Raw genomic sequence first — 19,771 nt, 5'->3', positions numbered from 1 at the left:
CCCTGGCCCAGGCTGCCCAGGGAGGCTGTGGAGTCTCCTTCTCTGGAGATATTCCAGCCCCGCCTGGACGAGGTCCTGTGCAGCCTGCTCTGGGTAACCCTGCTTTGGCAGGGGGTTGGACTGGGTGACCCACAGAGGAGATCGAATGCTCTTCCAGATGGGTCGAGCTCACCAAGTGCTGCCGTTCGGCAGCAGCAGCGGCACCGGCGCTGAGAAAATCTTCAGGGCTCGTATTAGAAACATGTTTTTATATCCCTTCATCCCTCCTCAGACTGAAAAGTAAGGAACGCTGCCACTACATAAACCTGGTGAACCACTTGACTGTTTGTGGTGGTGCCAAGTGTCTACAAACACCATTTCCATGTCCTTGTCTGTGCCTTCGCTTCATGGCCGTGGTGGCGAAAATGTAAGGTCCAGCAGAAGAAGCAAATATGTCACCCAGAGGTCTTTTGCTATGATCTGGGAGCTTTGGAAGTCAACACCCTTCACGAGCACAACAGCAATGGCTGCAACAGGCTGTCATTGCACATGGTAACTGATAATATTCGAAATACCAAGCAGTCTTGATTATCAGACCTCAATAATCTGAAACTAGTCGTTATCCAAAGCGAAGTCCACGGCTTTTGAAAGATTTAATGGGAAATCGCCTAAATTATCTGAAATCTTCACTGCTTGAGCTTTTCCAAGGCCCATCAGGTCTTCTGAATAATTAAAGCTGTTTGGTATTCAAGCTTCTTGCAGAAAATTTTGTGTATTAGCAATCTGCTGGTCAACTCCGAAGTCTGCTGTGCTCAAAAGCCTTGGGCAAGCCCTCCTGTTTGTAGGCAGAACTTCCCCCACGAACTGCCATTGGATCCACCAGGATCTCAAAGACATTCCCCTCTCTGAAATCCTCATCTCCAGATTCCAGCTGTAAATCTAGCGGCCGGTTCAGGCAGAAGCTGAAGGCACCAGGGATGTACGGTCTTGGCCGGTTCAGGCAGAAGCTGAAGGCACCAGGGATGTACAGTCTTGGCTGGCTCAGGCAGAAGCTGAAGGCACCAGTGATGTATGGTCTTGGCCAGTTCAGGCAGAAGCTGAAGGCACCAGCGATGTACGGTCTTGGCCGGTTCAGGCAGAAGCTGAAGGCACCAGGGATGTATGATCTTGGCCGGTTCAGGCAGAAGCTGAAGGCACCAGGGATGTATGGTCTTGAGGGTTGTGCGGAACTGATCCCACAGCAATCGTGTCCCGGCCACCACTCGGCACGGCATTTACCAGCTGAGCTGCCCGCAGCCCAGAGGCACCAGCAGAACCGGGAAACCTCCCTCGCTTTCACAGCTGGGCTTTGGATCCAAGGGCTGAAGATGCTCAGGTCCTTCACGAGCGGGTCGAGACAATGATGGCTGAGCAAACAATTCAGCTTTCAATTTTTTATCCTTCCATCTCCACGATCAGGCAGCAGGTAGTTCATTTGATTTTTATTCCCCAACATATAATATAAGTCAGGCAAAGAACTAAATCTACTGTGTTTCTGTGCATTGCGTTTGTGGTGGGTTTGGTATTAATTTAAGCAGCAGATCAAAATCTGATTATGCCAGTGAGACCCTCCAGAGGAAACTGCCACGTAGCTTTGAAAGGACCTCAGCAACCACACTGCAGAGACGGGGAATAGGACTAGGACACCTGAACCCACCTTTCATCTACAATCCCACCACTGGATTTCAATCCCCAGTCCCCAGGGGCCTGTCTGAACTGACTGAAAGGAACAATCAAATAGGAGGAAAAAATCAGTCACGTCAAGATGAGCTCCCTGTGGAGCAGCACAAAGTCTCCGCCATGTGAAAAAAATACACGTAACAGATTGACATTAATCTGTCAATAATTCAGACCTGATCTGCAGTAGAGTTAAGGGAGAATTATAAGAAAATATGAGCCCTCCAACTATAATTAATGTGCCAGAGCACGCTCGTCGGGCTTGAACAAAGAACAGATGGCTGCTGGTGTGGCAGAGGCTTGCGAGCGAGTTGTGAAGGTGATGCTGGGGGCTCGCGCCGCGTGCGTTGGGCTTCCCCCCAGATCACGCCAAGGTGAGGAACAGCTATGGGAACACACAAGCCACAAAGCTGTTACTGCAGAGGAGCAAACAGGAATATAGAGCTCACTCCAGAGAAGAGGGAGAGTGATGGGAGACAGGATAACGTGCATAAAAGGATGGGCAAAAGGAAGAAAATCAGCTGTTCTCTGTGCCCGCTATAATTGACTCGAGAAACAATCGGCTTAAATTTTAGCAAGTTAGGTATTAAAGAAAACGTTTCTTGCAGCGAGGGCAGCTAAGCCTGGGAAGACACTGTGTGGAGAGGTCATGTAAGTGCTACCACGGATGATTTTAATGAGCGATGATACCAGCTTCTGCCCTGGGATGAAGAAGAGCTCTTGAAGCCTGCATTTTTCTGGGCATAGCCTCATGAATAAATCAAAGGAAACTGAAGTACAGTGAAATGACTGACAGACCCGCAGAACAGACAGGATTGGATTAGAGATGAGGTGAATTTTAACTTTTCAGTTCGGTACAGACTGGAAATCGCAACGGTAGCTGCTGCTGGAGAAGACAGTCCATGGCCAGCTCCTGCTACCACACCGGACTCATCCTGGCTCCCAAATCAGCCCAGCAGCGTGGTTTGTGTTGGTTGGAGCTTACACATCCCAGTGATCCAAAGCAACCTATTTCCAAGCACTTTAACAGCAAAGAACAGAGAAAAAAAAAGCACTGTACTGACTTCTTGCTGCTCCGAAGGTCCTGTCCACAGAGAGGGTCGGGAACGGCACCGGCCGAAGGGTGAACTGCGGGTGCGGGTATCCGCAGGTCGGGGACGGCAGGATCCCGGGGTACTGGGCACTTTCTAGGGTTGGCACCGGAATGGCACTGACCACAGCTAAAAGGAAAGAAGGAGAGAGAGAAATTACATGAGAAAACGGAACAGAAGTCCTTAAAGGGTCAGTTGGGAACCCGAAATCACCACGTTTCCAAAGCAAAGCACCCAAACGCTCAGTGTAAAAGATGCCTCTGCCCACGGAAGCCACCTCTGTAGACAGAAACAGGATTCTTTGGCACACCTTGGATAATCGCAAGTGCAGTCGGCAATGACTTCTCTGCGAAATTAAACAGCTTTTTGTCTGTGTCCCAGCTATTCAGCCACGTTTTGGGGGGTGCTTTATATCCCTTTATTTCAGTTGTCTATGCACAGGTCCCTGGTGCCATTGCTGATGCCTTAGGAGAGCCTGCTGCCCTCAGCCGCTGCTCTGGAGGAGCGTGGGCACAGGACCCCCCATGTTCACCCATCAGCTGAGGCTGGCTGGGCACCATTCCCTGCTTGGGAACATCCAAACCTGGAAGGAACAGGGCTGAGACCTGCCAGCAAACCAGCACCTAAAGTCTGAAGTCGAAGCTGAGTTCTGGAGTTGAATTCAAGTGAAACGCTTTGATTTGAAAACCTGGCGTGGCAAATTCAGGCTTTCCTGTGAGTTATCTCCTTTATTTTCAACATTCGGTGCTTGAAGAGTGGGTGACAATAATGCTCTACAAACCATAAATGTCTTTGTGGCTTTTAGGAAAAACTTGGAAACTCTCATTTTGCCCAGCTAAACAATAAACAGCGATTTTTGGCTCACTGGTGCTAAGGTTTGGCTTATCTAGCCCCTTTCGCACACGAATTATAAACAGTGCTGCAAACTTTAAAACAGTCCTTACAATCACTTCCAGCTCCTACTACATCCTTTACACAGAGAGGCGAACTGGGCTGCCTGCCCCAGGTCACACAAGCAGCCACGACGGTGCCAAGGCTTTAGGGGGGGTATTTTTAAGCACGTGGCTTTCAGTGAGACAACGCCGCACTCCCAGAGGTGATGGAAAAGCATGGGGATGAAGAAAACTCACGAAGCAGAGCTAACCCGGGTGATTTGAGCTTCAGAGTCGTCTGGGTTCAATTCACCCACTCTTAGAAGCAAATTTCTACTATTCAGACATTTCATTTTTGGCTGTATAAGACATTTTTATTGACAATATTTATAACATCGCTGCTACAGCGAAAAATGCCAGTCTTTATTGAAGCCTATTAAAGAACAAGTTGTTTTTCAAAGTCCATGCCTTCATTTCTTTTTTAGGTTGTAGATACCTAGCACTTTCATTTCTAAAATAAGACAGGATTACTATTCATTGCGGTATTCCGTTGTGGAGAAGCGAGAGAAGAGGTAACAGCAAACATTTGCAATAAATCTTTGCAATTTCGAGCAGAGAGGACAACAAAGCTGTTCTGTCATAGCCTGTCAGCAATTGAATTTGCGCTTCATATTGATACACTAAGACACTGAAAATGGAAATTCCCTGACCAAATCATGGAGCTCCCTAAACGCTGTTCTCCGTTTAAAATGTACCGCATGATGTTAAAAAAGAGAACAGCTTAGAGAAATGACAAAGTGGGACAGTCTGAACCATATTCAAGCGCCTCAGAGGCTGCTCAAACAATTGACTCTACATATTCATATTTCCCTGAAAAAAAGAATCACTGTGATTTTCTGCCATTTTAGGGACGGGGGTAAAGAGAAAAAACCTCCCCGCAAAACCCATCAGAAACCTCTCTCCAAACTGGTTTATTCCGTGAGCGTTTCATTTTCGCCTTCCCTAAGATTACAGCCAGCAAAGGGGGGAATTAGAGGTACAATACCTGACTGTGACACCCTGCAAAGACTTTCTGAACGTTTTTTCTCTGTAAATACTCCTCTCCATACCATAGCCTGGGTATTTGCGACCGCCTGTATCCCAGCAGCATCAGAGCCATCAAAGTTATCACTAAAACCTTATCAAGTTTATCTGGTTTATGCTCCTTCCACCTCAGTAAGCAGAGGCACATCACACATATTTACTCTCCCAGACTGCAAATACCGATCACCGAGTCGAGCGTGACTGCTTCCAGATGTGGCATTTGACAATTAACAGGACGTGGTTTTTACTTCAGAATGACGACGTCGCTTCTTCAATCTATTTAATCGCTCGCTGCTGACAATTTCTTTCAGTATCAGGCAAACGGAGAGAAATTAATTAGAGCATCTCATCTGACAAAGCCTCAGTTGTATTTTCTGGGGAAAGAAACGTATTCAGCATAACTCAGCCTCCACAAATAAGGCTTTTTGTAAAGCTGAGTGTAAATATTTGCAAACAACCGTAATATGTTGTCGCTGTAGATTTGAGCTATACGGCTGAAAATATAAATTAATAGAAAACAGGACATCATTCCTCCAAATGCATCGTTTGACTGAAAAATTAGGTTTAAAAGCACTTTCATCTGTAAGCTGTAGAACAATGTTGGCTTGACTTTCACTTAACTAACCCTTGCTATCGACCTGTGGGTCACCCAGTCCAACCCTCCCGCTGAAGCAGGGTCACCTACAGCAGGCCACAGAGGAGCTTGTCCAGGCAGGTCTTGAATATCTCCGGAGAAGGAGACTCCACAACCTCCCTGGGCAGCCTGGGCCAGGGCTCCGTCACCCTCAGAGGGAAGAAGTTCTTCCTCATGTTCAGCTGGAACTTCCTCTGCTTCAGTTTGTGCCCGTTGCCCCTTGTCCTGTCGCTGGGCACCACTGGAAAGAGTCTGGCCCCATCCTCCTGACACCCACCCTGCAGATATTTGTAAGTATTTATTAGGTCCCCTCTCAGCCTTCTCTTCTCCAGGCTGAACAAGCCCAGCTCCCTCAGCCTCTCCTCGCAGGAGAGATGCTCCAGTCCCCTCCTCATCCTCATAGCCCCTCCAACCCAGACCAACCCAGGAGGACTTGCCTGACCGCGAGATGAATGTGCTCACAAAATGGGAATATTGCCCAGGGCACAGCCAGGTGGTGTAGGAGCTTTCTCCGCCCCAACCGAGAGGTCTTTCTTCCAGATCACGAAGAGGGCGGAGGTTGAAATGTGGTGATGTGCCCAGGCCAAGGTGTGGAGAACTGGAAGTCAATGTCTCCCTGGGCACCTGTGGTTTATCCTCGTCAGGGCTGGGTACTGAGGCTGAATCGCACCCGTAACGAACACAAATTAAGGGAACCAATACGAGCACCTTGTAAGGAGCCATGGTAGGTTGTTGCTTCTCCTCTCCTTCATCCAGTTCCTTCTGGTTTTTTTTTTAATATATCATTTGTGATGTGCCCTTCTGCAACCCTACATATAGGCACTTACATTTAACCATCAGAGCTAGAAAGAAATTACATGAAGAAATGGATTTGTGTCAGTATATGTTCATCAACTCAGACTATTTATGCAGATGTACCAGTTCCTACAGATTTTTGACTGGATCTATTTTGTGAGCTCAAAGATAGAATTTCTAGCTAAAACCTGAGAGCTACCAAGAGACTGATCACAGAGGAAAGGCGGAGACCCAAAGCCCCATCCTCCACCGGCATCCTGACCAGTGCCAAACCCTCTCTCACTTATCCCCTTCCTTTGCTTAGATATGAGACAAGGTCACTCCAGAAAAATTAATAAGTTCTGCAGGATGGGAGAACCCAGCTAACGCTCGCCAGCCTTCCTGTCTTTCTTGCGTACTTTGCTGCTTTGAAAAAGATCCACTTCATCTACGAAATTTGTTCTGTAGTCGCAAAAATTGAACACCTGTTAAAAATACCTTTTCTCCTCATTTACTTGGCTTAGTAAGAGAGCTGATAGGTATTAAAAAAGCATAAGGTGGCGTGGCCAACTACTACAGACCAAAGAAAGTCTAGCAGAGACTGCAGTAACGTCCAGCTGATTATAATCACTTATAATAATAATAATAATGATAATAATGATAATGATGATAATGATAATGATGATGATGATGATGATGATGATGATGATGATAATAATAATAATAATAATAATAATAATAATAATATCATCACCACTATTTACATCTGAGTATTGCAAAGCCTTCTGCTCTGGCAGCTTGAACTCCAACCTCTGTTTTAAAAGTTTTATAGCAGGGACACAGAGGGATTTATCCACCTGGTAAAAACAGAAACGACAACTCTTCGGGCTTAGCCTGGGCTGAGCAGAACTACGATTTCTGAATTCCCTCCACAGTTTTTCCACCCTTTCTTCTTTTTTGAGACGCAGGAAACATTGCTAATGCTATTTCATTTTCTGAGGCACAGCTAGATGATATCTGAAAGGTCCTATGAGCTCTTCGGATGGGTGAGCGCGGCTTGAGGGCTGCGGAAGGGGGATGGGGGAAGGCCCCGCTACTCACGCGGGTTGTTTGGTTGCGAATCCATGGGGATCATCAGCTTGGCACGGGTGGCTCGGCGGGCAGCGAGCGACCGCTCTAACGTGGACATGCTGCTTCCAACGTCTTCCGTCTCGGGACCTAGGGAAAACCAACCCAACAGCTTGGTTGAAAAGGCTGGAAATGAATGTTTCTCTTCTATCTACCAGAAAGACCAATTGGATTTTTTTTAGAATGCAGTTATTTTAACCGACCATTAAATTATCATCACCTGCAAAGAGCTGCACAGACTATTTTAGGCTGCCTTTTCTGAATAAAATTATTGTTTGCATTTTTTCCTCTAAGACAATTAAGGTATCATGTCCCCTTCTTCTTTGTCTCTGAAATTATCCTGAACACCTCACTCACTTTATAAAAATATGGTATTTTTCGTGTAAATTCCCTGTTTTAAACTTATTTTGAAATTCAAGTACCAAGACCAGAAAAAGGCTGACTAAATTCCGGTAGCTACAAAACCTGGCAGCCAAGAATTGGTCTTCGAAACGCATCCAAAGGATGAGAACGACCTTCCTTGTGAGAAGCCGCGAAGTCCTACGTCCCGGTTGTCCCGTAATTCATGGTGGCTCTTCCAGCCGGTGCATCTTGTTTTTTTCTACAGCAACCACGGCAAGTTAAAGATGTGCCTGGATCTTCCCCTTGCTTGGTCCTGGATCGCAGCTAGCACATCTACCTAGATCAGAGAGCTGAGACATGCTGCCTCAGGTCCAGCCCAATTCAAAACTGTCTCAGCAGCTCTAGAAATTAGACTCTTCGTTTAGGTGTTGAAATACGGATGCTCCGATTTAGTCACATGAGGATATCTGAAGTATTCAAAGATTCTAGAGAACAGGCTTGTCAGAAAGAAAGTGTGCTTGGAATTGGATGTTTGGTGGAGTGGACTGCGATGAAACGAAAGCTGTATTTCTCTTTTCATACCTTATCTCACACAAACCTCGTATTTACGCTACTTTTGCTATTCTAATAAACCATGGATGAAGTCAGTTTAATGCTGTCATACAGTAACACTTCGTACCCACTCAGAATATTCAGCTCTGACATACCCAAGCAAACACATATGCCTTAAAGAAGAAGAAAAAAAGCATCTGCATGAAAACATGATTTTTTTTTTTCCAAACCACTGTTCTCTGAATTGCAGGACTGAAACGCCAAGTCTTCTATCGACGGCCATTCAAAGACCTAATTGCTAGTGAAAAGCCAGGGACAGTATTACTGAACTGTCTATTATCGGGAAGAAACATCAAGGCATTTATTTACGGTCCAGGGCATTCACACATAAAATATCTGGCCCAGCCTTTGTCATTAACTTGCTCATACGCTGTGATGACTTCCTACCATGCACTCGATTGCAAGCCTATTGCAATCAATAAAGCTCTCGCATTGATCTTGCTGGGCCCCGGATCAGCTCTCCAGCTCATCAGCAAAATCTCTTTAGGCAAAGGGAATCTTCGTGTTTTCCCAATGTTTAATATAACGAGGACCTTTGCAGCCTACTGTAGGTGACCCTGCTTCGGCAGGAGGGTTGGACCAGATGACCCACAGAGGGCCCTTCCAACCCCGAACATTCTGTAAAACCAACAGAAATCATTCTCACAGTTATCTTCTAAATAATAACCCACCAGCCCAAAGCACAACGCCAGAAAAAGAAAATTAAACCCAGTTAGGAATTTGAAAACTCTTCCTTTTTAACTTTTCTTTGCTTGCAAGAACAGGAGCTATGGAAAAGGGATAAAAACAGCATCTGAAAAAGTCCCCTTCAGCCCCAGCCGATATTCTGGAATTCTTTCACTCTGTCACCCACGAGCAACGTGTTCACGATGAACTCAAGACAGATATGTTTCTGTTTTCACCTTCCATGCTGTGTTTCGCCCTCCGTCCCCCTCTGTACTCACCGCCTGCCCGCCCCCTACAGTTTTCTATCATTATGGTGGAAAAAATATTATCGGCTGAAGCAAAACCTGTGATGTGCTGTGTGTGCTAAGGTTAAAAAATATAGGAGACATCACTGAAACCCCATTTTTCTTACACAATTTCTGTTCTTCGTATCTGTAAGTTTTCTCAGCCTCCCTGGCGCAAATTCTGCTCCTGGTGATGGTGCTGACCTTCTTCCTAATCACGTTCTCCCTCTCCTCCATTTTTCTTTTTCTCCCCACTTGCTTCTCCACGCCCCTTCTCCCTCTCTGTTTTTCTTAGCGTGGTATGCAAATTTAGTGACATTTGATTTCCAGTTGAATTCCTCAACTTAGAAAGTTAAAATGGCGTAAAAATAAAAACCGGTGGATTTTCCCCTAGTCTGAAACCACTGCAAAAATCAATTTCAAAAGTTAGAATGGCGTAAAAATAAAAACTGGTGGATTTTCCCCTAGTCTGAAACCACTGCAAAAAAACCCATAGCAGATGTCAATTCTTCCAGTCTCCTGGATCTTGCCAGGTTTCTCCCTCTGTTATAGACACCGCTTGCTGGGCTGAGGTCACCAACCACCAATATCAAATTAATGTAAAGAAAATGGATATGCTGGTGATGGAGGAAAAAAAAAAATTGGAGAACAAGGGATGGGGTTGGACTAGACAACCTTCAAAGGTCCTTCCCCAGATCTACAAGGGAACCCCAGCCAATTCCACCTCTCCCTTACCGGGCTGTGGGGTGCTCTTGCTGCCCAGCTGCGTTTCTGACTGGCTGTGGCTGACGGGGGTGATGTCCTGGCAGCTCTGCATCGGGGAGTCCCTTCCGGCAGGGTCCGAGACCGTCGGCTTCTCGATGTTCTTCATTTCCATCTCCTCGTGGTGTATCCACAGATCCGGGGGTCTCAGGTCCTTCTGGCTGCCCTTCCTTTTACCAGCGCTGTGGGTTGCACGTTTCCTGCAGCAAAGAAAGATCAAAACCGTCACGTCAGAATGTTCTTCCCCTTCGTAAGACCAAAAGAGTGGGGTCTCCTTATCGGTGCCTTTCTAAGCAACCTGTCTGGTTGTGTCCTTCAAAGAACAGTAGATATCCTGGTGTGGTCCTACGCTTCCTGGTGTTTGCTCCAAGGGATCACAGAATCACAGAATGGTCAGGGTTGGAAGGGACCTCTGTGGGTTACCCAGTCTAACCCCCTGCCCAAGCAGGGTCACCCACAGCAGGCTACACAAGACCACGTCCAGGCAGGTCTTGAATATCTCCAGAGAAGGAGACTCCACAGCCTCCCTGGGCAGCCTGGGCCAGGGTTCCATCACCCTCAGAGTGAATGGATCTGGGGCTCAGAAGGGTAGGTCATTTTTTGCACCATTTGACGCAGCAACTGGGCAAAACCACTCTTCCTGGAACACCAAGGAAGCGGCCAGTGTCATCTCGCCATTTGTGGAGTGCCTGGATCTACAAACAGTGACCAAAAGGCGCTGAGCCCACTTCTGCCGAGTTATGCACATCTTCTACCTTCCACAACCGCGTGCAGCATAGGTTGTAGTTCTTCAAATCTACACCAAAGAGCAACATTATTCCTTCTAGAGAATTTCCTAGAGCAACATTACCTCTCCCCTCTTTACGCATGGGTATTACGACACGCTCTCACGTCAGCGGGCCACCTCCTCCCGGGAGCACGCCGTGTCTCGAGGGGACGGCACCGCTCCGCTGCTCTCCAACTTTCACCTCCTCTCGACTACGCCGGCTATTTACAACAAAATATGCAAGCTCTTCCATCCTAAAGAAAAGATGCGCCCCTTCAATGCGGAGCTGAATATCTAATTTACAGCTGTAGAGAAAGCCTTATCAGAAATCTATTAATTTAAATAACTCTGAAAGAACAGTTTGTTCTGGCTTATTGTCAGGGTTTTTTGCTCAATAATCCCAAAGTACTCTTACCCTTGGTTTTTTTCCTTTTAACACCTTGAAGTACTTTGTGAAAGGAAAGTCATATTACTGTCCCAAGTGGCAAAGCAGAAATATTTCTGATGTACAAAAAGACGCAGGCAAATATTTTCACTTTCATGGGCACTTTTAGGTTACAAAAGAAAGAAAAACCTCGATTTCCAGAGGCAAACGAGCACTCTGAGCTCCTCGTTACCCACAGAATCAGATTTCCAGAAAGGTCAGGGTTGGAAGGGACCTCTGTGGGTCACCCAGCCCAACCCCCCTGCCCAAGCAGGGTCACCCACAGCAGGCTGCACAGCACCGCGTCCAGGTGGGTCTTGAATATCTCCAGAGAAGGAGACTCCACAACCTCCCTGGGCAGCCTGGGCCAGGGCTCCGTCACCCTCAGAGGGAAGAAGTTCTTTCTCATGTTCAGCTGGAACTTCCTCTGCTTCCGTTTGTGCCCGTTGCCCCTTGTCCTGTCGCTGGGCACCACTGGAAAGAGTCTGGCCCCGTCCTCCTGACCCCCACCCTGCACATATTTATAAACATTTCTAAGGTCCCCTCGCAGCCTTCTCTTCTCCAGGCTGAACAAGCCCAGCTCCCTCAGCCTCTCCTCGTAGGAGAGATGCTCCAGTCCCCTCCTCATCCTCGTAGCCCTCTGCTGGACTCTCTCCAGTAGCTCCTCATCTTTCTTGAACTGGGCAGCCCAGCACTGGACACAGGACTCCAGATGGGGCCTCACCACGGCAGAGTAGAGGGTGAGGAGAACCTCCCTCGACCTGCTGGCCACACTCCTCCTTATGCATCCCAGATACCCCCGGCATCTGCTCACAGCTGTGCACCTCCTGCGAGGAAGGCTCCTTCCCAGACCCTCGGAAAGCAACGCCAAAGCTCCCACCGCCACCCCTCGGACTCGCACCGTGGGGATCGCGCGTGGAGGCGTGCTCGGGTCGCTGCCCTTCCCATCACCCCCTTCAGGCAGCGGCGTGGGAGATGGCAAGGGGTTATTTCACCAGGAAAAAAGCCTCGAGGAGATCTTAAACTTTCAGAAACTCCAGTTGTTTGAAATCATTCCTGTTCTTCGCTACATTTTCTCAGCCTGGTCTAGAAAGCAAGAGATGCGTGTTACAACGACGTGCCATCACCAAACAGTTTGCTTTCAAGAGGAGGAACAAACACATCCTATAATTTAAAATGTCACCGAGGGCACAGCCCTGTCTCCTCCCCAGAACCCGATGGCAATGACATTTTACTTCAGCAGAAATATCTCCGTCCTCAAACTGCCACCCAAGACAGAAATTGTTTTAGGTCCTTTGACCGGTCGGTACCCCAAAAGCTCTTCACGGGCCAAAAGATGAATTTCAAAACGTGATCTGGAAACTTGGTGGCAGAGGCTCAGCTCACGGTGTTCCGAGATTTTTGTTTATAGCCCACAAGAAGTAACAGTGGTGGCTTCTGGTCATAACCACTTCCTACGCTCAGTCTGTCACTTGCCAATCGCCAGAACTTCACAAATTAAAATAATAGTAATTCAAAGCACAGGAATAAAGAATCTGGAATACAGTTCTTTAATACCTTCTCGCACAGACCCTGGAACCATCCTGATTAACACCTATAATTATGAGCACTTCCATTCAAACCTGGTTGCATGACTGCTCTCAAATTAAAAAGCAAAGTCCTTCTTTCTGTCTCATTTAAAAAAAAGACTATAATGTTGGTTCTAAACAAGGAATTACTTTCTTCACTTCAGGATACAGCAGCTTCTTTGTCATTTTCCATCGAAAATGGATGAGGGGACTGGAGCATCTCCCCTACGAGGAGACGCTGAGGGAACTGGGCTTGTTCAGCCTGGAGAAGAGAAGGCTGAGAGGGGACCTTAGAAATGCTTACAAATATCTGCAGGGTGGGGGTCAGGAGGATGGGGCCAAGCTCTTTTCAGTGGTGCCCAGTGACAGGACAAGGGGCAATGGGCACAAACTGAAGCAGAGGAAGCTCCAGCTGAAGATGAGGAAGAACTTCTTCCCTCTGAGGGTGACGGAGCCCTGGCCCAGGCTGCCCAGGGAGGTTGTGGAGTCTCCTTCTCTGGAGATATTCCAGCCCTGCCTGGACGCGGTGCTGTGCAGCCTGCTCTGGGTGACCCTGCTTGGGCAGGGGGTTGGACTGGGTGACCCACAGAGGTCCCTTCCAACCCCTACTATTCTGTGATTCTGTGTGATTCTGTGAAAATAATTCATTTCTCCAGGCTTGAGCTAGGCAAGAGACATTTCAACCCCGGAGTAATTTTACACACAACTCAGAATAGAGGTTTATAATGAACTTGTCGTTCCACCCACACCTACAAAACCACTACAGCAATGGTATCATTTAAAAACACACGCAATGATCCAGCCTGGTTTGCACTGGGTTTTTTCTCACCAATTATCGATGCTCTGACAGCCCCCCCGAGCAGCAAACTGAATCGGAGCCAGGAGCGCCTACGAAAAGGTCACCAGTACCAAACGAAAATAAATCCTCCCCCAGTGTGTTCTGTTTATGAGATGCAGAAGCTGAGGTTCAGCTTCTGAAAACGCGCCCACCCCCAATATTTGGGGGGGGAGGACATTAGATCTATAGAGGACAGTCGTAAAAGCTTCAATATCAGCTTGAAACCTCAGCCACGGCACTGGAAACCGGTGCTGGGGAAGCTCGTGCTGAGATTTACAGCGGGATTCAGATTTAGTCCATTAGCCATTTTATAACTGGAGCACGGATTGGGAAGACAAGGAGTTCAGAACTGAAAAAGTGATCTCAGATGGCAGCGTTTCTGTTGTTGTTCACTTCTTTTAGAACATGAAATGCATCCAGCTTCCCTACCGTAATGGTATCTATTATTTTTCTAAGGATGGATATGAAACCAGAGTTCAGCTCTGCTCTTAAAATATCTATTATGGGCATACAATCTCGAATGATGACAGCAGAACTTCAGCTGTACTTTCAAAATAAATAAACTCTCTGGAGAAGAAACCCTTTCTCTTTGCCTATTTCTACAGTTTCCAGCACAACACCGCCCGGGCAGTGACTCCAGCACACCCACATAGCTCCTAACAAAATACACACGCTACGTAGGATAATTTTTCAAATACTCCAGAGTGAGATTACTCTTCATTGCCTTCATTTCACAGTTACATTCCCCCAGAGAAAACGATGTTATAACTGCTCCTCCTTGTTTATTTTTTTAACTACAATCATTGAAGATGTCTCACAGAATGGTCGGGGTTGGAAGGGACCTCTGTGGGTCACCCAGCCCAACCCCCTGCCCAAGCAGGGTCACCCAGAGCAGGCTGCACAGCACCGTGTCCAGGTGGGTCTTGAATATCTCCAGAGAAGGAGACTCCACAGCCTCCCTGGGCAGCCTGGGCCAGGGCTCCGTCACCCTCAGAGGGAAGAAGTTCTTCCTCCTGTTCAGACGGAACTTCCTCTGCTTCAGTTTGTGCCCATTACCCCTTGTCCTGTCGCTGGGCACCACTGGAAAGAGCTTGGCCTCATCCTCCTGACCCCCACCCTGCAGATATTTGTAAGTATATATTAGGTCCCCTCTCAGCCTTCTCTTCTCCAGGCTGAACAAGCCCAGCTCTCTCAGCCTCTCCTCGCAGATGCTCCAGTCCCCTCACCATCCTTGTAGCCCTATCTCTACCTGAAGAGCTCAGAATAAACAGTTCTCCTGGGCAAAACAAGTTCTTGCTTGTAAAAAACCCAAGGGTAACCATCCAGCCGTGGTCTGACGGGATGTCTTTCCTCACGGAGCAGGGACAGTGTCGGAGGCAGGACACAGAAGCAAAGGCCCCTGAGCCGTAACCACCTCCCGCACCATCCCCGAGCCTCCCGCGCCGCTGTTTGCAAAGCACTTTGAAGCGACTCAACAATCGATGCCAACATTGCCTCACCTCAATTATGGCTCCGATGCATGAATAAAGATTTTATATTTTGTGCTCTTTGCTCTGGACCTGGCAAAAAAATGTGCACTTTGTCTTTTGGGCTGGATTAAAGGAAATTTAAGTGGTATAGAGGTCCTGTCCAAAAAAATAAAGAAGAATACAAAATGATCCTTTCTCCAGAAAATCTCCCCCAATGTTTACAGATTAAAAATTATTTCATTTTGACCTCTATTCCTGCCAGCCATTCTGAAAAGCTGAACCCAGTACCTGTCTCTCCTACGACGTAGCTTGCTGGTCCTCTCCCTCGTGGCAAGACCCAGCCTCCCGGTGCCGTGCCAGAGATCACAGAATCACAGCATCACTAAGGTTGGAAAAGACCTCCAAGATCATCAAGTCCAACCGTCACCCCAACCCCGCCGTGCCTGCTGAACCGTGTCCCCAAGTGCCACATCCACACGTTTTTTGAACCCCTCCAGGGATGGGGACTCCACTACCTCCCTGGGCAGCCTGGTCCAATGTCTGACCGCTCTTGCAGTAAAGACATTTTTTCTTAATATCTAATCTAATATGCAGTGGGCCAGAGGCCGCAGCTAACGAGCTAGCCCAGCACCAGGGACACACAGAAAACGAGGAGCACCTCCAGGGAACACAGCAGTGAAATGCAGAGGCTCTTTGGTGGCTGCCAACTCCTTCCCTGTTAGTCTGAGTTTGATTACGCGTTCGTTAACACCTCCCCCGAGCCTATTCCAACGTATACTGACACATTCCTACTACTTACATCGGATTTAAACTAGTCTTAGCTTATTTTTCACAGCCTCCTTTTACACCACTCCCCCACCCAGCAAACTAACTGGTTGGGCACTTGTTCAAGACCGTGATTCATGTTTAATGCCTTCAATACATACCATTTACCTACCAGGCTTGGACTAGATGTCCACCCTCACCTCTTCTCCCGCGGTAGTCCTAACCTCGTGTTACCAGTCCATAGTCTCATTGTTCTGGCACGTTACAAGCTTCTGTTCTACCTTGAAGCCTTAAAAAAGTTCCTGGACGAAGCAGGTCCTGCAGTTCGGATATATGCTGCACAAAGCGATATTTTCCTTTAAGATTTAACCAGGATTCACCTTCTCCAGGCTTAAGCTCTGAACTGACCTGCCAGGACCAGGAGCGTGCTGAAGGACGGAGCTGATGGGTGGCCCCATCGTCCATCCTCCTTGGTACCACCTCAGCAGACGCTGCCAGCGCAGGGCAGCGAGCGTCTCGCGCTGCGGAAAACGTAATTACGGTGAGGGTATGAATCTCAATTACTGCAGGAACCATTCCCTTTACCACAAGCAGGTAAGTTCTTGCACCTGAATCCTTTACTCATATTTATCCCCTATTTTTTACTGGTGTCACATTGTCCCAGGGTTTGTACGGCTGACATATCATTCTTCCCTAGATGACAGGGACAGAAAATAGCTACTAAGCCACCTAGGTCAGTACCAGGTTGTTCTGTATAATATGTTTTATTGTGCTTTGTTCAGCCAAGTTTTAATTAGCTTAAGAAATATGACTTTCCTCCACTGCAGGCTTACAAGAGATTATTCCATCACCTGCAAGTTGTTGCTCTGGGGAAGGACACATGCGTTATCCAACGAGATCTGGCCTTTACCCCCACTGCAGTCCTTTTGTTCAGCAGTTCATCGGTGATTTTAAACTAAGAACCCACTGCCAATAAAAGCCTGAATCTAAATTCTTTGTGTCACAATATGCAGCCCTCCAGGCAGGTCAGAATCAAAGTCGTTCCTACCAACAACCTGTTCTGAAGAAATTCAGAATTATTCCTGTTGTGTTAAATTTAAGACCCATTGTTTAATTTTTATTGCCCTATTTTTCCCCTCTTCCAGTGCAGAAACAGCTCGTTTGGGCCAGCTTGGGTGAGATTCACCTGCCCACAGTACAGACATCTAGAACAGCAAATCCAAATCCACCAGCTTCACATGTTTTAATCAATGGACAGCAGTAAGCACCTTCAAACAGCAAGTCTCGCCATGTCTTAGGATAAGATGAACAATTTTTTGAACGCTCCTGCTCTTCCCCAGGGTCTACAGAGGAGGTCAAGATTGCTTGTCGGATATTTAATTTTTGACATCTAATTCTGACACATGAATCTCTCTGTTTCTTTCTCTTGTAATTCCCCCTTTCCTGTTAGAAACTCAGGAGAGCTTCAGCCTTGACTCACCAAACTCTACTCAACAGAAGAATTTCCATTGCCTTCAGATGACGACATGATTTTCAGGTGCTAAGACTCACAATAGCAGCAGATTTTCAAATCAGTTCATCATTCAACCACCCCGGCACTCCTAAAAGCACAGGCCCTTACTTCTCCGCCTAAATGAGAGCTTTCTTATTTAAAAAAATCTACCCTGAGATATCCATCTTGAGAGAAGGCACTTCCCCCGGTGACTGTAAAACCCTACAAGCTGCCATCTGCCCATGCTTGGCCAGCCCAAAGCTGATTTCAGCTACCACGGGGAGCTGTTTGCTCCCAGAATCACAGAATCACAGAATGTTCGGGGTTGGCAGGGCCCTCTGTGGGTCACCCAGTCCAACCCCCTGCCCAAGCAGGGTCACCCACAGCAGGCTGCACAGCACCGCGTCCAGGCAGGGCTGGAATATCTCCAGAGAAGGAGACTCCACAAACTCCCTGGGCAGCCTAGGCCAGGGCTCTGTCACCCTCAGAGGGAAGAAGTTCTTCCTCATCTTCAGCTGGAACCTGCTCTGCTTCAGTTTGTGCCCGTTGCCCCTTGTCCTGTCGCTGGGCACCACTGGAAAGAGCTTGGCCCCATCCCCCGACCATCCCTTCTTTCCTCATGCCACCCTTTTTTAAGCATCAATGCAAATCAACGTGATAACGTCTCGCCCTTAGTGCAAACATTTATCATTCTCGTGGGCAAGCTATCATTAAACTTGCTCACGTCCAGTCTTTCACAATGGTATAATAATACAATGAAGGAATAGTAAATTAATGAACAGTATCTTAATTTTCAATAAATTAAATGCGTCAAGCCCAGCTCTGTTTCAAACCCACTTCTAACTTCTCACCAAAACTGAAAAAAGCTTCGTGCTCTATGCTGCTGCCCTTTCATAGCCTTTCAGAGGAATTCTGAAGATTTTTTTCCCCGTATTTTTCTCTAGACAGGTTGTTTTTTTTCAAGTATATGAGAATTATCTGGAGAAACAGTTCTGGCAGGCTTTTGGAGACAGCCTGTCTGGGGAGGAGAACGTCCTCCCAAAGATTAGCAAGCGAGCAGGACTGTCTGTGGTTCCCAGCTGTGCAGGTGCAGGGCTGCCGAGTCAGAAGGTCTGACAGCATCACCAGGCACAGACAAATTCTGGGTGTTTTTTTTCCTTTAAATCAATGGAATTGATTCTTTCCTGTGTCTGAATTATGCTTGGCAATATAAACAACAGAGAGCTTGGCATGGCAGACTTATTTTTCAAGGCTCGCCGCGTCAGGGGTGCTTGTTCTCCATGGTCTCCTCTGCAGCCTGAGGGACAGGGGATATTCACCACTCACCAGCAATAAGCGACACCTCCAGAAATTAAAGATCAAGCCTGAAAACGCAGTTCAGCCCCAGAACCCAACATAATAAAATCATAGAATCGTAGGTTGGAAAAGTCCTCTAAGACCATCAAGACCAACCATTAACCCAACATAATAAAATCATAGAATCATAGAATCGTAGGTTGGAAAAGTCCTCTAAGATCATCAAGACCAACCATCAACCCAACATAATAAAATCATAGAATCGTAGGTTGGAAAAGTCCTCTAAGATCATCAAGACCAACCATCAACCCAACATAATAAAATCACAGAATCATAGAATCGTAGGTTGGAAAAGTCCTCTAAGATCATCAAGACCAATCATCAACCCAACATAATAAAATCATAGAATCATAGAATCGTAGGTTGGAAAAGTCCTCTAAGATCATCAAGACCAACCATCAACCCAAGATAATAAAATCATAGAATCATAGGTTGGAAAAGTCCTCTAAGATCATCAAGACCAACCATCAACCCAACATAATAAAATCACAGAATCATAGAATCGTAGGTTGGAAAAGTCCTCTAAGATCATCAAGACCAATCATCAACCCAACATAATAAAATCATAGAATCATAGAATCGTAGGTTGGAAAAGTCCTCTAAGATCATCAAGACCAACCATCAACCCAAGATAATAAAATCGTAGAATCATAGAATCGTAGGTTGGAAAAGTTCTCTAAGATCATCAAGTCCAACCATCCACCCAACACCACCATGCCTACATCTCCACAGCATGAATATTATTGCCCATATCTATTTTGAAGCCGAGCATCACTCCCTTCTCCTTCTACCCCGTGACTTGAGAACGTACTTCCTCTGCTGCGCCGAGGACCGCCTGGTGCAGATGACGGCCACCACCGCCACCACCACCACGGTGATGACGCCGACCGTGACGACGATGATGACGAGGAGGTTGCTGTTCTTCTGGGGCGTGACGCTGCCGTGGGGCGGATGCATCTGCCCGATGGGGGGCTCTGAAAGAAGACGGGCAAGGAGGAGATGGTTAGCGCTGGATTTCCTCCCCTCTTTTTAGGAGTCACCCACAAAATAGATCACATGAAGCCTGTCAGGGGGCATGAATTCCTCTGAAAGAGCAGATGGAGGTTACAAAAGGGTGCCAGAAAGACGTGAAATTTGTCTCGCTTCACTT

The 19,771-nt window shown here is 47.1% G+C and overlaps 1 protein-coding gene across 1 annotated transcript in view; it reads right to left on the bottom strand.

The window, feature by feature from the left end:
- LOC104339063 (netrin receptor DCC) overlaps positions 1 to 19,771 on the bottom strand; it is a 680,511-nt gene that overhangs the window by 35,112 nt on the left and 625,628 nt on the right. Inside the window, exons 23-26 of the mRNA XM_075411440.1 lie at positions 19,433 to 19,595; positions 9,917 to 10,143; positions 7,251 to 7,367; positions 2,760 to 2,915 (exon numbers count right to left, since the gene is read on the bottom strand). Coding sequence (XP_075267555.1) covers positions 2,760 to 2,915; positions 7,251 to 7,367; positions 9,917 to 10,143; positions 19,433 to 19,595 — 663 coding nt within the window. The remainder of the gene's footprint in view (positions 1 to 2,759; positions 2,916 to 7,250; positions 7,368 to 9,916; positions 10,144 to 19,432; positions 19,596 to 19,771) is intronic.

This window comes from Opisthocomus hoazin, chromosome Z (genome assembly GCF_030867145.1).
Source record: "Opisthocomus hoazin isolate bOpiHoa1 chromosome Z, bOpiHoa1.hap1, whole genome shotgun sequence".
NCBI classification, from domain to species: Eukaryota; Metazoa; Chordata; class Aves; order Opisthocomiformes; family Opisthocomidae; genus Opisthocomus; species Opisthocomus hoazin.
The sequence above is the reverse complement of the archived record's forward strand: the minus strand, read 5'-3'. Positions and strand labels throughout refer to the sequence as shown.